General features: G+C 45.1%; 1 protein-coding gene across 5 annotated transcripts in view; it reads left to right on the top strand.

Annotated features, from left to right (window-relative positions):
* apaf1 (apoptotic peptidase activating factor 1) overlaps positions 1-17416 on the top strand; it is a 56460-nt gene that overhangs the window by 2690 nt on the left and 36354 nt on the right. For 2 of the 5 annotated variants that reach the window (XM_067254094.1, XM_067254097.1), the window contains exons 3-17: positions 943-1132; positions 1591-1788; positions 1955-2138; positions 2244-2356; positions 2441-2572; positions 2788-3026; positions 3266-3433; positions 3576-3704; positions 3815-3928; positions 4264-4448; positions 6192-6318; positions 6648-6773; positions 7940-8080; positions 8222-8347; positions 8663-8821. In XM_067254094.1, the coding sequence (XP_067110195.1) occupies positions 943-1132; positions 1591-1788; positions 1955-2138; positions 2244-2356; positions 2441-2572; positions 2788-3026; positions 3266-3433; positions 3576-3704; positions 3815-3928; positions 4264-4448; positions 6192-6318; positions 6648-6773; positions 7940-8080; positions 8222-8347; positions 8663-8821 (2331 nt within the window). Of the gene's footprint in view, positions 1-942; positions 1133-1590; positions 1789-1954; positions 2139-2243; positions 2357-2440; positions 2573-2787; positions 3027-3265; positions 3434-3575; positions 3705-3814; positions 3929-4065; positions 4170-4263; positions 4449-6191; positions 6319-6647; positions 6774-7939; positions 8081-8221; positions 8348-8662; positions 8822-9829; positions 9918-17416 lie in introns of those variants that run through there. The other 3 variants (XM_067254095.1, XR_010878791.1, XM_067254096.1) reach the window with 3 other exon arrangements.

The raw sequence follows: 17416 nt of genomic DNA, 5'->3' as shown, positions 1-17416 counted from the left end.
GTTTTTTAAGGCAAAGAAGTGGAATGTTCTGCAATGGCCAAGTCAATCACCTAACTTAAATCCAATTGAGCATGCATTTCACTTGCTAAAGACAAAACTGAAGGGAAAATGCCCCAAGAACAAGCAGGAACTGAAGACAGTTGCAGTAGAGGCCTGGCAGAGCATCACCAGGGACGAAACCCAGCGTCTGGTGATGTCTATGGGTTCCAGACTTCAGGCTGTCATTGACTGCAAAGGATTTGCAACCAAGTATTAAAAGTGACAATTAGATTTATGATTATATTTACATTTACATTTAGTCATTTAGCAGACGCTCTTATCCAGAGCGACTTACAGTAAGTACAGGGACATTCCCCCGAGGCAAGTAGGGTGAAGTGCCTTGCCTTGCCTTGCCCGATTCCCGGTCATGCCAACGGAATCGAACTGGCAACCTTCGGATTACTAGCCCGATTCCCTCACCGCTCAGCCACCTGACTCCCTAGAAGTTAGTTTGTCCAATTATTTTTGGTCCCTTAAAAAGGGGGGGGGGGGCACAGATAAAATGTGTTGTAATTCCTACACCGTTCACCTGATTTGGATGTAAATACCCTGAAATTAAAGCTGAAAGTCTGCACTTAAAGCACATCTTGATTGTTTCATTTCAAATCCATTGTGGTGGTATACAGAGCCAAAATAATGAAAATTGTGTCAATGTCCAAATACTTATGGACCTAACTGTATGTACAAAACAATTTAATGCAGGTGACACACATATGTACAGAAAGATTTACAAAAAGTGACAAACAGCTAGCGCAGGTAACATTAGACCAGAGGGAATGCACAAAACAATTTGGAAAAATCTTTTTAGTTCCTGTGAGCAGGCTCTTGAAACATTTCTCTCCGCCCCACTACTGCGCTCCCCTCCCTCCCTCCCTCCGTCCCTCTCTCGCTCCCTTTCTCCAGCCCACCAGAAAGGAGCAGGCTGTATATTTGTTGGAGCTGCTCTTGAGGAAGGACAACCGGACCTACATCTCTTTCTACAATGCCCTGGTCAGGGAGAGCTATGGAGATCTGGCCGGCCTACTACACAACAGTCTACCCCTCATCTCCCCTGAGGCCGAAAAGAGCTTCTCTGATGGGGGGACACCTCATGGTGAGTGGTGGGGGATTTGGATCAATAAGGGGGCAATAACCTTTTCACACCTGAAGTGCATGTTTGATTACCTTGCAACCAAAGGAAAATGAGACCAAATCTTGGATTAATTTCTTTCTCTACACTTCCTCTGCATTACTGTAATGTTCGGATGAATTGGAGCAGATTTTATGTTTCAAATAGTGCAGAAAATCAAATAAGGCAACTGTATGGGGGGTGTTGAATCTGTAACTTCTTCATTGTAAAATGTAGTCTGCCTTGTTATTGACTATTTAATCAAAACTGTGAATACCTACAATGAAAGTCTGATTAAAATTCATAGATGTGCGTGTGTGCATGCATGCTGTACCAAATCAAGCTGTCTTTCCATCTGTATGCACAGACAGTGTGTCTCTATGCTTCTCCATAACCCTTTTTCTGTCTCCTATCCCCCCACTTCTTCTCCCCTTGCACTCCAGTCCAGGCAGTTCTGAGCGAGGGCGGGGTGCCCCAGAGGCCTGTGGTGTTTGTAGTCCGGCAGGAGCTGGTGAACCAGGTGAAGGAGAAGCTCTGGCACCTCAACAAAGAGTCTGGATGGGTCACAGTCTATGGCATGGCCGGATCTGGCAAGTCTGTCCTGGCTGCTGAGGCTGTCCGTGACCACGCTCTCATCACCGGTAAGGGGAGGGGGGAGGTGGGCAGGTATGAGGTATGAGACATGAACTTTGGTTCATGTCTCATGATGACTTCCTGGCATGATGTTGGATTGGTGGTCTGAAGTAGGTAGATATTCCATTTTTCCTTACTTTAAATCTCTCTCCCTCTGCTCTCTACTCATTCCAGAGTGTTTTCCCGGAGGGGTCCACTGGTTGTCCATCGGCCAGCTGGACCGAGCTGACCTCCTGGTGCGCATGCAATCTCTGTGTTTCCGTTTGGAGCAGGACCTCCAATCTGTTTCGCGTGCCCCCAGCTCTCTGGACGAGGCCAAAGAGCGCCTTCGCTTCCTCATGCTCCGCCGGTACCCTCGGTGAGTGGGGTGCACACATCCATAGAGGCAGTCCCCCTGGAGGGTACACATGCCTGAGGACTGGAGGAAGAAGTGATGACAACTTTAGTTTTGTTTTGTCTCAAGGACTCTGCTGATACTTGATGACATCTGGGACCCTTTGGTCCTCAAGGCTTTTGACATACAATGTCGGGTGCTTCTGACAACTCGAGACAGAAGCCTAGCCGACTCCGTCAGTGGTAGGTATTTAGATGTCTCAATGGGGTATGGCTATATGTACACCAACACGCATTGTATGTATGTGTGTCTGTTGTCATACTCAGGTGCCAGGCATGAGGTGCAAGTAGAGAGTGGTCTTGATGAAGACAAAGCCTTGGAGATCCTGTCCCTCTATGTCAACAACAAAGTCCAGCGACTGCCAGAACAGGCCCGCAGCATCGTCCGAGAGTGCAAAGGTACAGAGATACACTTGCACACACGTTTGGCATTGAATCAGACACTCACTTCACCGGAAGCATGTCACACATTCTCCACTGAACAAGCAATAATTTTCGTAGATTCCATTCATGACTGTAATTCTCTGTGGAAAACCAATCCCAAATCCTTTGTTCAAGCCAATGGACTCCAGGCCAACTAATTCATACCCCCTCCCCACACACACACTCCCAAGGTTCTCCCCTGGTGGTGTCCCTGATCGGCGCACTGCTGAGGGAGTTCCCCGACCGCTGGGGCTACTACCTGCAGCAGCTGCAGCAGAAGCAGTTCAAGCGTATCAGGAAGTCATCCTCCTACGACTATGATGCCCTGGATCAGGCCATGGCCGCCAGCATTCAGGTGCTGCCAGACGAACACAGCACGCTCTACAAGGACCTCACCGTCCTTGAGAAGGACGTCAAAGTGTCTGCCAAGGTTAGCTTGGGGCCGGGAAAGAACAGGTTGTTAGCGGCTTGGCTAGCAAGTGAAATAGGCTTGGGGGCCGGCTCTGTCTATCAAAGCGAGAAGGCTAGGCTAATGCTAATTCGAAGCCGAACCTACAAGGCTCAGTGTAGATTACGGATGGGGGTTTCTACGAAGCTGTGTGGTCCATACTGATCTTAAAAAGACTGTTGTGGGGGAAAAAACATTTAAAGTGTAATGCTGCTTTGCAGGTTTTGTCGATTATGTGGGGCCTGGAAACAGAGGAGGCAGAGGATGTGCTCCAGGAGTTTGTGAACAAATCCCTCCTGTTCCGAGATTGTCACCACCGGCCCTACCGCTACTACCTCCATGACCTCCAGCTGGACTTCCTGGCTGAACAAAACCGTTCTCAGATAGAAGTGAGACCCACTGTCCCTTTACTCTGCTTCCCGGCCCCCCTGTAGCAGTCATACACCTACCCACCTCTTGTAGGTGGTTTGTTTTTATTTGACGTTGTGTGTGTGTTTTTTATCTGACATTGTGTGTGTGTTTGTGCTCTAGAGCCTTCACTCCAAGGTGGTGCGTCAGTACCAGCAGTTTTACAAGCAGTCTCCTCCCACCTCAGAAGATGAGTGTTCCTATTGGTTCCGATTCCTCCCGTACCACATGGCCAAAGCTAACCTCACGCAGGTACCACACACACTGTACTGTGCATAAATATGTTGGCTTTGATTAAACAAACTGTCTATGACAAATGAAAGTGGTATTTTAACTTTTCTGTTGCCCATTTCTCTCGAAAGGAGCTGTACTCTCTCATGTTCTCCTTGGACTGGGTCAGAACTAAGGCTTGCATCATGGGCCCTGCCCACCTCATCAATGACTATGTGGAGTACGGAGACATACTGGACAAGGAGGTCTGTAGTCACTTTGTTTAATGAGCCTCCCTATGCCGTCATGTCATGGAGGCTTTGAATAACCTGAAGGATTGGTGTATTTTCAGGCTATCAAATGTAATTGTGTGACCCATTGAGAACTTATTTCTGTTTGCTAGACGTTAGGTTGGACATAGATATAACACCACTACATGAACACCAGAAGTGAGGTGCTCGCTAAATGTACAACCACAAGTAGACATTCGCTTTTGGTAACTTCTAGGTAAATTATCTGCTGCACGGACTAAACACCATTAGTATGTCGCTCCTGACAAAAGCTAGCTGGGTAAACGTGCTGTCTGGCCCTCCCTCCCCAGAACAGCGAGGTGCGCAGCCAGTTCCAGGAGTTCCTGTCCCTGAACGGGCACCAGCTAGAACAACGACCATTCCCTGACGTGGTGCAGCTGGCGCTGTCCCAGCCGGACTCCTCTGAGGTGTTCAGGCAGGCCCTGCTGCAGGCACAAGAGGGGGCCAACAGGGGGAGACTGTACCTCGACTGGCAGTACGTCCACTCTTCTCTCACCGTTCCGCTCTCTTCTTTCGTTTTAGAGGCTGACGGATATTCTTTTTCTGTCTCTCTCCCTCTCTCTTCCTCTCTATCTCTCTCTCCGTCTCTCTCACTCCCTCCCTTTCTCTCTCCTTCCCTCTCCTCTCTTTCTCTTTCTTTCTCTATCCGTCTCTCTCCTCTCTCTGTCTCCTTCCCTCTCTCTCTTTCCCTCTCTCTACCCTGTTAACTCACTTGCTTTCTAATTTGCTCACTCACTCAGCCACTCACTCGTTTTCTGTAATTGTTTTACCCAGCATTAAAGGAGACATGACATGCTGTTTTTGGATGCTTTTATATAGGCCTTAGTGGTCCCCTAATACTGTATCAGAAGTCTCTTTCCCGAAATTAAGCCGTGGTGCAGAATTACAGCCACTACTGGCAGTCCCACAAGGAGCTTTCCTCAGAACGTTTTGGTGTCTGTAGCTTTAAATGCTAATGAGGAGCGGAGGGGCGGCACCATGCGGTAATGTTTACAATGGATGTATTGCAATGGCTGTAGCCCCGTTGCTGTAAGATGCCTCGAATTTGCCCATTCTCATCTGATAACCCTGGTTTGCAGAGGTACACACTCAGTCATTTCAGTGAGGGGAAAGGCGGATATCGCACCAGCCATAACACCACGGTTATCCAAATAACAAAGAAGTGTACAACACTCACAGCACAGCATGTGTATTCACACACATACTTGATGCTATCTACCTTTCCATTAGCGACAGTAACTCAGCTGTTAGCTGCAGAGCTAATGTTAAAGCCACATTCTAAGGGTAGCAAGCTAGGTAACCATATACAGTAAAGCTACAAAATGATATAGTGTTAGTTAACTTACTTGTCCGAGGTTAGTAGCTGGACGAAGGAGAGTTAATACTCATCCAGAATTTAATTTCAGCAAGGCCAGTTTTGTATTAGCTCAAGTTGAGGAAACAGTCGTGGCTGAAGTGTTTGGCGCAGACATACAAAACAAATGCGCCTACAACAGAAGTTGTGTAGGCGCATTTACATTTAGTCATTTAGCAGACGCTCTTATCCAAAGGGACTTACAGCAAGTACAGGGACATTCCCACCGAGGCAAGTAGGGTGAAGTGCCTTGCCCAAGGATACAACGTCATTTTGCACAGCCAGGAATCGAACTGGCAACCTTCAGATTACTAGCCCGATTTCCTAAATGCTCAGCCACCTGACTCACTAGACTGACTCGCATTTCCAGAGAAAATAAAATTAAGATACTGGGTCTTCAGAGGCTCGGATGAAGGAACTGTAAAAAGATTTTTGTTTTCCTTTGTACATCCAAACTGAGCAAATGTAATGCTTTGTTCGTTTGCAAGCCATGATGTCTCTGGAGGATAAAAACACTTGCACGGTCGTAGCGCAGTTTCTTATGGGCGGGCCAGATTCTCTGGGTGGGCAAAGCAGAGAGAGGGGAGGTAACCTCCCTTCTTGTGACGTCACAAAGAGGAGATTTTCAAACAGAGCAACTGAGCTTTTATTTTCTGAAAGGCGGAGAAGAACACCCAGGGCTTGGTTTACACCGATCGAAAATTCTAGCCACTGGGGGACCAAAGGCAGGCTAGGGGAACTCATATTAATGTTAAATAACCTCCTAAAGTGAAGTTTTCATGTCATGTCACCTTTAATTTACAAGACAAAACACAGATAAACCTGAGCAAGTGAACAATCATTTCATGCTGCATTCCCCCATAGGAACAAGAGCAGCCTGGAGAGTCTGTCTCGTCTCATAGTCCAGCCTCACCAGGGCTCCATCTACCATGCCTGCTTCTCTCACGATGGTGCCAAGATTGCCTCCTGTGGTGCTAGCCCCAAACTGCGGGTACGATGGGTCTGAAGGTTGGGGCACAGGCGCACCGATGTTTACAAACAATGGATACAACCAAACACACATCCAACTAGCTGTGCCATAACTGACATTTAAGTGGTTTTTTTAACAATTGATTTCATAACTTGACAGCTTTTTGCACAATGGAGTGTACAACCAAAATATCCATTTTTAAATGGCTGATAATACATTCAAATATTTAAGGTCTGGTTTGGTTGTGCAAAGGTATTTATTTGTGTAGCCGTTTTTTGTGTGTTGTCAAACGTGTGAATGTTTTTTGTAAGTGTTTATTATGGTGTGTGTGGTCCGACCATCGTTCCCAGGTGTTCAAGAGCAACACCGGGGAGAAGCTACTGGAGTTCCAGGCCCATGACGATGACGTAATCTGCTGTGCCTTCTCCCCTGATGACCGCCTTCTAGCAACCTGCTCCAGTGACAGGAAAGTCAAGGTACTGTGGATACATTGTGTGTCTCTGTCTGTCTATCTGTGTGTGTCTGTCTGTGTCTCAGTATTTGTCTGTCTGTCTCCCTGTCTATCTCCATTTGTCTATTTATCTGTCTCTGTCTGTTTCTGTTTGTCTGTTCAGTTGGTAAGTAGGGGTGGAACAATACACTGAAGTCACGGTTCGGTTCATACCGCGGTTCAGACATCACGGTTCGGTACGAGTTCGGTACAACGGAGGGAAAAGCGAAACAAACCAGGTTCCTCTACGAGTGAATACGGCGCATTGAAGATGACATGTAAATTCCGATTGCGTCAGTAATGTTTTTGGCCCTTTAGCACATGCCAGATGCGTTATATGCGTTAGCATGTTAGATGTATTTCCACTCACATACCCCACAACTGCTGAACAACGCCGACACACAGTGCTTGTCTTATCTACCACTCTCTTGCCTGTACTACTGTAACTGAATGGGAAACCAAAGTTTTCCCAAACTTGCTATCTTAAAAAGGCCGGCGGGTCCTCTTTCTCTCGTGGGTCGCCACAACTCGCCATACTCGTCGTGCTGCTAGCTAGCCTATCTCTGACTCACGGCGGCGTCAATCAGAGCTTCAGAGCTACAGATTAGATGTCCCTAAAGAAAACTAGTATCTAACAGTAGTTCCGCATGACATTAATTAATTTGCACGCAAGTTTTATTTATTTTTATACCGTGTATTCTCCATGTAATTTCATGCACTGAAACCGTGACGCCCGTACGGTTCGGTACAGTTCCACCCCTATTGGTAAGTCGTGTTGACCTGTTTAGGATCTACTCATATCTACTCTTAAATTAGAAAATTAAGCATCTCTTTTGATGTAGAATCTCCCCTGATGATCTGAATATAGGCTTGATCCAATCCTCTCACAGATCTAAACTGGACAAAGCTCTGAATGTAGTATTTCTGCCCACTTTAGTTTCGGGAGTGGGGCATCTCTCAGGATTCACAGTTATTTCACTTCATTGTCCCTGCAGAGTACAGAGTCAGGCATCTCCGTTTGTTTAGCATGTATTCACTGTGCCTGGATAAGACCGAGAGTCTGAGTTTGTTGAGTATCTGTGTATTGTACCGAGAAGGAGCCGGGTTGGGCTTCTCTGTTGGTCTAGCGTCTCTACTGTGCCTCCGTCCCAGGTGTGGAACGTGGAGCGTGGGACTCTGATGAGGGTGTTCGAGGACGAGCACGAGGAGCAGGTCAACCACTGTCAGTTCACCAACACACAACGCCGCCTCCTGCTGGCCACCTGCTCCAATGACAAGTTCATGAACACCAAGGTGTGCACACGAGGGGCTGGTCAACACATGTACAAGTTGATCTTCAAATTCCACTCTGTTTCTCTACCCACTTCCATCGTTTCTGTCCTCTTTCAACTTCTGCAATGTCTTCATTGTGTCCTTCCCGTTTTTTGTCTTCAGTTGTGGAACCTCAATAAGCCCTCCTCCCAGAACACCATGTTCGGTCACCTGGAGCCTGTCAATCACTGCTGCTTCTCCCCCAACGACACCTACCTGTCCACCTCGTCCAGCGATGGCACGCTCAAGGTAGGAGAGCCATCCTGGATCGCTAACTAATCTCAAACACTGTACAATACTTGGGTGTGCTTTATTTGACTTACCCACTGCTGTGAATCCAGTGTTCTAGTACTCAGAAGTGCTCATGTGAGTTTAACCTAATTACTTATATATTTTCTGTGTTTGAATTGATATGTCGTGAGCTCCTGTTTATGGCTACCCACCAGCATTTACATTCTGAAGTGTCTTCAATTTTTTTTTGTACGCACGTCACTGGTGCCTGAGGACTAAATGACAAAATGGAAGTGTGCCGCTGTCAATCTGTGCGTGTCTGTTGTGTTTTAGCTGTGGGAGGTGTCCTCAGCCAACGAGTGGAAAAGCATCGACGTCCAGGGTTTGTTCCCCGAGCAGAGCGATGGAGAGCAGGCTGAGGTCATCGTCAAGTGCAGCTCCTGGTCGGCCAACGGCGAACGCATCATATGCGCTGCCAAGAACACAGTCTTTGTGAGTTCATATCGATTGTGTGAATGTGTTGTTGTATGTGTTCACGTGTGTGTATTTACACAAGTGTTTATCATAAACTTTATACATTCATAATCGATACACGCAATTTAGCACCAGTGGCCAGAAAGTCTCCATCTCTCTCTGTATGTCATCCATCAAGACCTTTCGCAAGTCAGCCTGTCTGTCACACTGAGCCAAACGCCCAAGACAGCTTGTCTTTCAAGCTTGGTATTTTTGCCAGTCCAATCCAGTCCAGTGGATGGAGTGAGACTGAGAATGAGCCCCTCTCCGGGAAGCATGGAGAGGTCAGCAAGGGTTGTCAGTATGTCTCTCTCCATCACCAGCCAAATGTCAAGTGATGAGTCAGCTTGTGTGTTGACTTGTGTGAGCCCGAGCGGTCGTTTCGGTCAGAGGTGAAGAATGCACGCAAACACTGCAGGATTTCCATGAACGAAATACACTTTATTGTGCATAATAATTACTCACATAGGACGTGCTCCTGCCAACAGTGGCGGCGCCAGAGAATTTTTCATGCAGGTGCTGAGGGGGTGCTAGATCATTGACAGGGGGAGCTGCGCAATTATATATATATATTATATATATTATATAAATACTATCAGGGCCAGAGTGGGACCCATTTTCAGCCCACGAGTGTAATGGCCAAATGCAGCCCATCCCCACCAGGGGCCGAGGCATACGTTTAACATTCGGGGCTTAACCCAAATTTAGGACCTAGTCAAGGTTTTGATGTGAGCTGAAATCGGAACTTCACAAATATCTCGCTTGCGAGCACGCAAGCGAGATATTTTGCATTAATTTCAGTGCAAAAAAGGTTTTTGAGCTTTATGTAATATAAACATTAAGTTGGACTCAATGTTATATTTTCTTTCGAAATTACAACCTAAATTTTTACCTGAAAGATTTGGGGCTTTTGGGAACATATTTTTCCCACCATTGCAGGAACCTAGATTTGTGACAGATCTTTCTTTTTTTACCTGTCTTTTTCAGTTCCTCCTGGCATCTTTTTCCCATCCATTTTATTATTTTGACATCATCTGCAAACTCCCTCCACAACAATAAATGATGGTTTAGGGTTGTCTTGGTACACGCACCTGTGTTTGAGAAAGAGAGCATGCGCGACAACTGAAAACTGCACTTTTTAATGCACGGTCTGATCATGCGTTTATTTAGATTAAAACCTAGTGTAGCCTATTAGCTTACTTATCAGTCACACAGTAACAAACTTAACACAAATCGTTTTATTCGGTGTGTAAAAAAACAAAGACAAAGCAGGCGATCTGCTGGCACAATTTATGAGCGGCAGACCGGGAATTCTCCCGATTCTCCCGATGGCCACTCCGGGCCTGAAAACCAATATTACTAAATGAGCAATATTTTAGGGGGTGCTATCGGGGTGCTTTGGTCTTTCTTGGGGGTGCTAAAGCACCTACTAGCGCCACCCATGCCTGCCAACCAGCCTTCCAACTGAGCTGTGCGGCACACCTTTATTCACAATACACATAAATCACTTTCCCCGCCCTGCACCCTGGTTTGCCCCCACCTCACTGGCAGACACGACAACACCTGCCGAAACTGGTCAGTTTCATGGAATCGGCCGAGAGCCACCGATTTACGTGGCATTTACATTTACATTTACATTTAGTCATTTAGCAGACGCTCTTATCCAGAGCAACTTACAGTAAGTACAGGGACATTCCCCCGAGGCAAGTAGGGTGAAGTGCCTTGCCCAAGGACACAACATCAGTTGGCATGACCGGGAATCGAACTGGCAACCTTCGGATTACTAGCCCGATTCCCTCACCGCTCAGCCACCTGACTCCCTGCGGCAGACCGTCTTGGCAGACTCCCTGGCAGACGTCTTGCGTTCTGTCACAACTTGTTTGGGCTCTCGTCAGAGGAATATAGCCGTTGGATGTTTCCAGTTGTTTTGGCCGTACTAATGAGTCTGGAACATTTAGCCATATCTGGATTGTTTATTCTTCTAGTTTATTTTCTCCCAACATCAAGCCCATATCTTGACAGAAGAAACCTTGATATTTCTAACGAGATCATTCAAAAACTGGCACTGTCCACCAAGCACAATAAGAAATCCTACGTAGCTTTTCAGGTTGCGTGAGGAAACTCACTGTAGGCAGGTGGCCATTTCCAATACTCTTCCAAGTGCTTGTTGCCATGGCAAGGGGTTGTTTTCAACAACTTTTAATCAGATTATCTTGCTGTTCCTTCACTTCACATCCAGAATGCTCCAGCCGGGTTTTGAGGTAACAGCCTAGATGACCTATGATTGCAGGTGACCGGTTGCTACCTAAAAGCTTATATATTTGTCTGTACGCTATACCCTACAGCAAGCTGTCACCCATATAATACTTATTTACGTATTTACCAATCATATTTAAATTATTTGGATTTAAAGTCAGCATTTTGACAAAATCTCCCCAAATACGTGATTAGTAGCCTAAATTCTGGTGTTGTCTATGGGAACCAGTTGATTCAGAAGAAGCCAAATCACAACGGAAGAATTAATACTTAACCCTTGTGTTATCTTCGGGTCATTCTGACCCATCAGTCATTGTGACCCACCGTCGTATTGCGACAAATTTACCTCATACAAAAACAAAGTGAAGCATTTTCTTTTAACTGTCGGGCTGTCTCAGACCCCCCACATTGGAATGGTTAAAAGAAAATTATTTTTATTTGTTTTTGTATTGGGTAAAATTGGGTAAACACAACAATGGTTCGTTATGAACCTTTGGGTCATGTGACCCGAAGGCAGCACGAGGGTTAAAGGTCCACGACATAGAATAATGTGTTATTAACTACCCATCCAAATTCGAATGGAGAAAAAAAAACACAGACAAGTATGTTAAATTAGGCTTTGAAATCGTAAGAAAATCAGCAGTCTTCTCTGCTTGAGACTGGGGGGGGCGTGTCGCCTGAAGGAGCTGAAGCTCTGCCCCTCGCTGCCTACCTACGACCCAGATAATGGACGCTACGTCAAGCCGAACAAAACAGTATAGAATTTATTTGTTCAATGAGTGAAACATACAGATGCATATAAATGAAATGTTCCCCTGAGCTGTAACACAGGAGTAAACATTGACACCAGAGACAGCAGACAGTGAGCTCTCCAACTAGGCTACTTCTACCACATTAGCTACCATTTCACCAAAATACCATCATTCTACACCGAGTAGCCTAATATCAAGTTAGCGGTTTGCACTAACTCATAGCAGAGATACCTCTGGAAAAGTTATCTAGTATAATTATAACAAGCACACAGAACTGAGTGATGAACTGCTGGCGGCGGTGGATGGTCCAGGTGCGACCGGAGGATGAACGGCCGGGGGGGCGATGCTCGGTACGGCTCTGCGCTGCAAGAGAAGCCGTGTGTTGATGAACCCCGTCTGTCTGTGGTCTCATTTCACACGTATATAATGTACTTAGAAGCAAAACATGGAATTTACTTTACAGGATCTTTAATTAATAAATTACCTGCAATGGAGTCAGATTTTTTTTTTTTGTATGTGTGTCCTGTTTTGTTTTGTATATACAGTTAGGTCCATAAGTATTTGGACATTGACACAATTTTCATCATTTTGGCTCTGTATACCACCACAATGGATTTGAAATGAAACAATCAAGATGTGCTTTAAGTGCAGACTTTCAGCTTTAATTTCAGGGTATTTACATCCAAATCAGGTGAACGGTGTAGGAATTACAATACATTTTATATGTGGCCCCCCCCTTTTTAAGGGACCAAAAGTAATTGGACAATTGGCTGCTCAGCTGTTCCATGGCCAGGTGTATGTTATTCCCTCATAAAGGGAATTCGTTATTTCATTGACAAGGAGCAGATAAAAGGTCTAGAGTTCATTTCAAGTATGGTATTTGTGTTTGGAATCTGTTGCTGTCAACTCTCAATAAGAAGTCCAAAGAGCTGTCACCATCAGTGAAGCAAGCCATCGTTAGGCTGAAAAATCAAAACAAACCTATCAGAGAGATAGCAAAAACATTAGGTGTGGCCAAATCAACTGTTTGGTACATTCTTAAAAAGAAAGAACGCACTGGTGAGCTCAGCAACACCAAAAGACCCTGAAGACCACGGAAAACAACTGTGGTGGATGACAGAAGAATTCTTTCCCTGGTGAAGAAAAACCCCTTCACAACAGTTGGCCAGATCGAGAACACTCTCCAGGAGGTAGGCGTATCTGTGTCAAAGTCAACAATTAAGAGAAGACTTCACCAGAGTAAATACAGAGGGTTCACCACAAGATGTAAACCATTGGTGAGTCTCAAAAACAGGAAGACCAGATTAGAGTTTGCCAAAAAACATCTAAAAGAGCCTGTACAGTTCTGGAACAACATCCTATGGACAGATGAGACCAAGATGAACTTGTACCAGAATGATGGGAAGAGAAGAGTATGGAGAAGGGAAGGAACTGCTCATGATCCAAAGCATACCACCTCATCAGTGAAGCATGGTGGAGGTAGTGTTATGGCGTGGGCATGTATGGCTGCCAATGGAACTGGTTCCCTTGTATTTATCGATGATATGACTGCTGACAAAAGCAGTAGGATGAATTCTGAAGTGTTTCGGGCAATATTATCTGCTCAGATTCAGCCAAATGCTTCAGAACTCATAGGACGGTGCTTCACAGTGCAGATGGACAATGACCCGAAGCATACTGCGAAAGCAACCAAAGAGGTTTTTAAGGCAAAGAAGTGGAATGTTCTGCAATGGCCAAGTCAATCACCTGACCTAAATCCAATTGAGAATGCATTTCACTTGCTAAAGACAAAACTGAAGGGAAAATGCCCCAAGAACAAGCAGGAACTGAAGACTGTTGCAGTAGAGGCCTGGCAGAGCATCACCAGGGACGAAACCCAGCGTCTGGTGATGTCTATGGGTTCCAGACTTTAGGCTGTCATTGACTGCAAAGGATTTGCAACCAAGTATTAAAAGTGACAATTAGATTTATGATTATGTTAGTTTGTCCAATTATTTTTGGTCCCTTAAAAAGGGGGGGGGCCACATATAAAATGTGTTGTAATTCCTACACCGTTCACCTGATTTGGATGTAAATACCCTGAAATTAAAGCTGAAAGTCTGCACTTAACCCTCGTGCTGCCTTCGAGTCACATGACCCAAAGGTTCATAACGAACCATCGTTGTGTTTACCCAATTTTACCCAATACAAAAACAAATAAAAATAATTTTATTTTAACCATTCCAATGTGGGGGGTCTGAGACAGCCTGACAGTTAAAAGAAAATGCTTCACTTTGTTTTTGTATGAGGTAAATTTGTCGCAATACGACGGTGGGTCACAATGACTGATGGGTCAGAATGACCCGAAGATAACACAAGGGTTAAAGCACATCTTGATTGTTTCATTTCAAGTCCATTGTGGTGGTATACAGAGCCAAAATGATGAAAATTGTGTCAATGTCCAAATACTTATGGACCTAACGTTATACAATGTATATATACATTTTCTTATGTATATGTAAATAAATAAATGCAGTCCATTATGTACCAAAGGGGGGCCCAGCAGAGAAAGTCTGGGAACCACTGGCCTAACGCATACAAATAAAAATTCGACCATCATGGTATACTCAAAGGCTGCAGTAGACCAAATGTGATGCCTTTACAAGACAAGGGAATATGTAAACACATTTTGGACTTCTGCATGCACGAACTCTGCAAACCCTGTAAATGCACAAACATATTACTAGAATGTGATACATAAAATTAGAAAAAAAAAATATATCAAACATGACATTTAATGCTATTTATAAATATGTTACATTAAAACACTACTTTTAATGATACTGTAATTTCCGCCTCAGTTCACCTTCCACTTCAACTGTTGAGACTGATGTGCTTAAAATATTCTACATCTTCAACCAATTCTCAAAGTTTGAAACAGCACTGGAACTCAGCAAAGTTTGAAGCAAAGTGTTTATTAGAATTCAGAGTAAATGGTAAATGGACTGCATTTATATCGCGCGTTTTTATACCTTAGCGGCACCCAAAGCGCTTGTTAGGATCATTTCTTTATCAAGTAATGCACAGAGTCGTTGGATTCAAAGAAAGTACAATAGTTTAATGCTTGCCAGCAAGGAGACAAAGTCTGATCGCAATACAAAGTTTGTCTGGTTTACAAGTCTTCAGGTAAGACCATTTATTGGTGAGAAGCATCCTCCCCTGCATATCAGCTGTCAATATGATCGATCCCAGAGACAGAGTGCGCGTGCACGTGGAAATGTACAGAGTTCTCCGACCCTAGGCTTGACCATATGATTCACTCAACACAGATAAGGTTTATTGCACCTCTAGTATGATAATGGTCAACCTAGGTCAGTTTGATTACGTAAGCCTAGTGTCATCTATAGGTCATGTGGGGAGAGGGTTCTCTGCTGGCAAGGAATGCTAGCACCAGTATTTTCAGAATATAATGTTCCATTCTAAATTTCTCCGACAGCGCTTTTCAATTTTGCCTCATTCACCCATTTATACTCACACTCACACATACCGACGGCGGCGAGCTGCCATGCAAGGCGCCGCTCAACCCATCGGGAGCAACTTGGGGTTCAGAGTCTTGCTTAAGGATACTTGGGCACATCGAACCGCCAACCTTGCAATGAACAGACACTCCTCTCTACCCCCTGAGCCACAGCCGCCCCCTGTGTGAGAGTGACAGAGATTCCAACAAACGTTAGCAAGATCCTGGGATCAGACAAAAATCAATCAAAACCTTTATTTTGTTTAATTTTGCCATTGGTCCTATACTTGTTTGTCACAGATGCATTATGCATTCTCACACTATTGGTCTCTCATCCTAGGGGATTCAGATTACAGGTGCTTTTTTGCATAGAAAACGTTCCCACTTTTTTAGGCCTAATCTGGCCTTGAAGACCAGCTGCACTAGGTTTCTGGGCATAGGGCCATAAATATGCCTCATGATAGCAGAGCCTTGTAGTTCTCTATGGAAAAAGCATATACACATAGTCTTCTCTCGCACTCAGCCCCTAATAAAGATCTTTACATTTTGGGCTTAATATCTTCTACGTTTTAGTGGCAATAATAGTCAACAGCTTTGCATCTGGTTTTCAGTAATATAGCATATGCTAAAAAGGTGATTAAAAGGTTCATTTTCAATAATATAAATCCATAATCATTACCCATCCTCATAATTACAACAGTGTGATGGTTTTTTTCCACAACAAGACCACCTCTCCAGTGGTGTGTGCTACAAGATGTGATTGTCTTTTAACATTACAGTCCCTTTGGTGCAAATGAACGACCAGTGACAAAGGGGTTTGATCATTCAGGTCTCTGCCAATACAGCCCTACAGTCCCTAACTGCTTTCCCTTCTGTCTGATCTACGGCTGCATCCGGTGCATGCTAAACTGTCTCAATGAATGATTTAATTATTCAAATACACACCAAACGCAGTAATAAGTCCGATTTATTTAACTAGTTTTCTAAATGGCCAATGGTTGTCTAGGGGCAAGACCAGCCAGAAGGCTTGTGGTTGGCCAGTGAAACAGCCAGACGGTCGCCAATAGGGATGTCCTGCTAATCGCAGGAGGCACAGCAACACCCGCAGCACATGGCACGGAAGATGCAAGAAGACACCCCTCGCCCTCTTAGCCCTGCTGATAGGGACTTCTGGAAGAGCAAAGCAGGCATCTTAATTTGAGGCATTATTTCACCATGCAAAATGACCTCACGGTCTTTGTGTATGTTTCCTACCTGGCTGGAAGACCTTGCTAGGGATGAAGGTAAGAGCCTCATCGATGTGAAAGTGGGTCTCAACAATTGGGGCCTTGTTTATGGCAGTGCAGACCTCAGCAATAGCAGCCTTCTCAACAGAGGTGGGGACCTCAATGATGGGGGTTTCGACAAAGGGGGCCTCAATAATTGGGACTTTAATGATAGCAGTGCAGACCTCAGTAATAGCAGCCTTCTCAACAGAGTTGGGAACCTCAATTATGGGAGCCTCAATGATGGGGGCAGCCACAAGTCACCATCAATCAGAACCTTAAAGGAAAAACACATGCAGTATGACATTTATGGATAAAAGAATATCCCACAGTTGTAGTTACAGTAAATGTCTGTGAAAGGGATGCTTACAGTTTTAATAGCTGAAGCTCCATTAAGTGAATCTGTCACTAAGTCACTAACCTCTGTGGATTTGGCAGCTAAGCTCTCCTCAGTGCTCTGTCCAGTCTCCACACTGGTGTCTGGGGCCATCCCAAACATGACCAGGACATGGCCTCCCATGACGTCAGTGAGGAAAGTGATGAGTTTCAGACACTGAGTGTCAAGGTCCTCAGCCAAGAGCTCTGGCAGGAACATCTCTGAGGTCTTACCCAGGATGGCGTCTACCGTCTCAGTCCTGGGAATAACGGACTTGAAGCAGGACATTACCGGCCTCTTTGGTAGAAGAAAAGATTCTCTTCAAGATGGTCGCCGCCATTCCCACAGCCATGTCAGGTAGAGCCAGGTAGGTATGGATCTTGGACTGGGCCCACGGGGCCAGGAGGACCCTGGGGACCAGCTACACTA

The sequence above is a fragment of the Osmerus mordax genome, chromosome 17 (genome assembly GCF_038355195.1).
Source record: "Osmerus mordax isolate fOsmMor3 chromosome 17, fOsmMor3.pri, whole genome shotgun sequence".
NCBI lineage: Eukaryota > Metazoa > Chordata > Actinopteri > Osmeriformes > Osmeridae > Osmerus > Osmerus mordax.
This window is presented reverse-complemented; position numbering and strand designations above follow the sequence as displayed.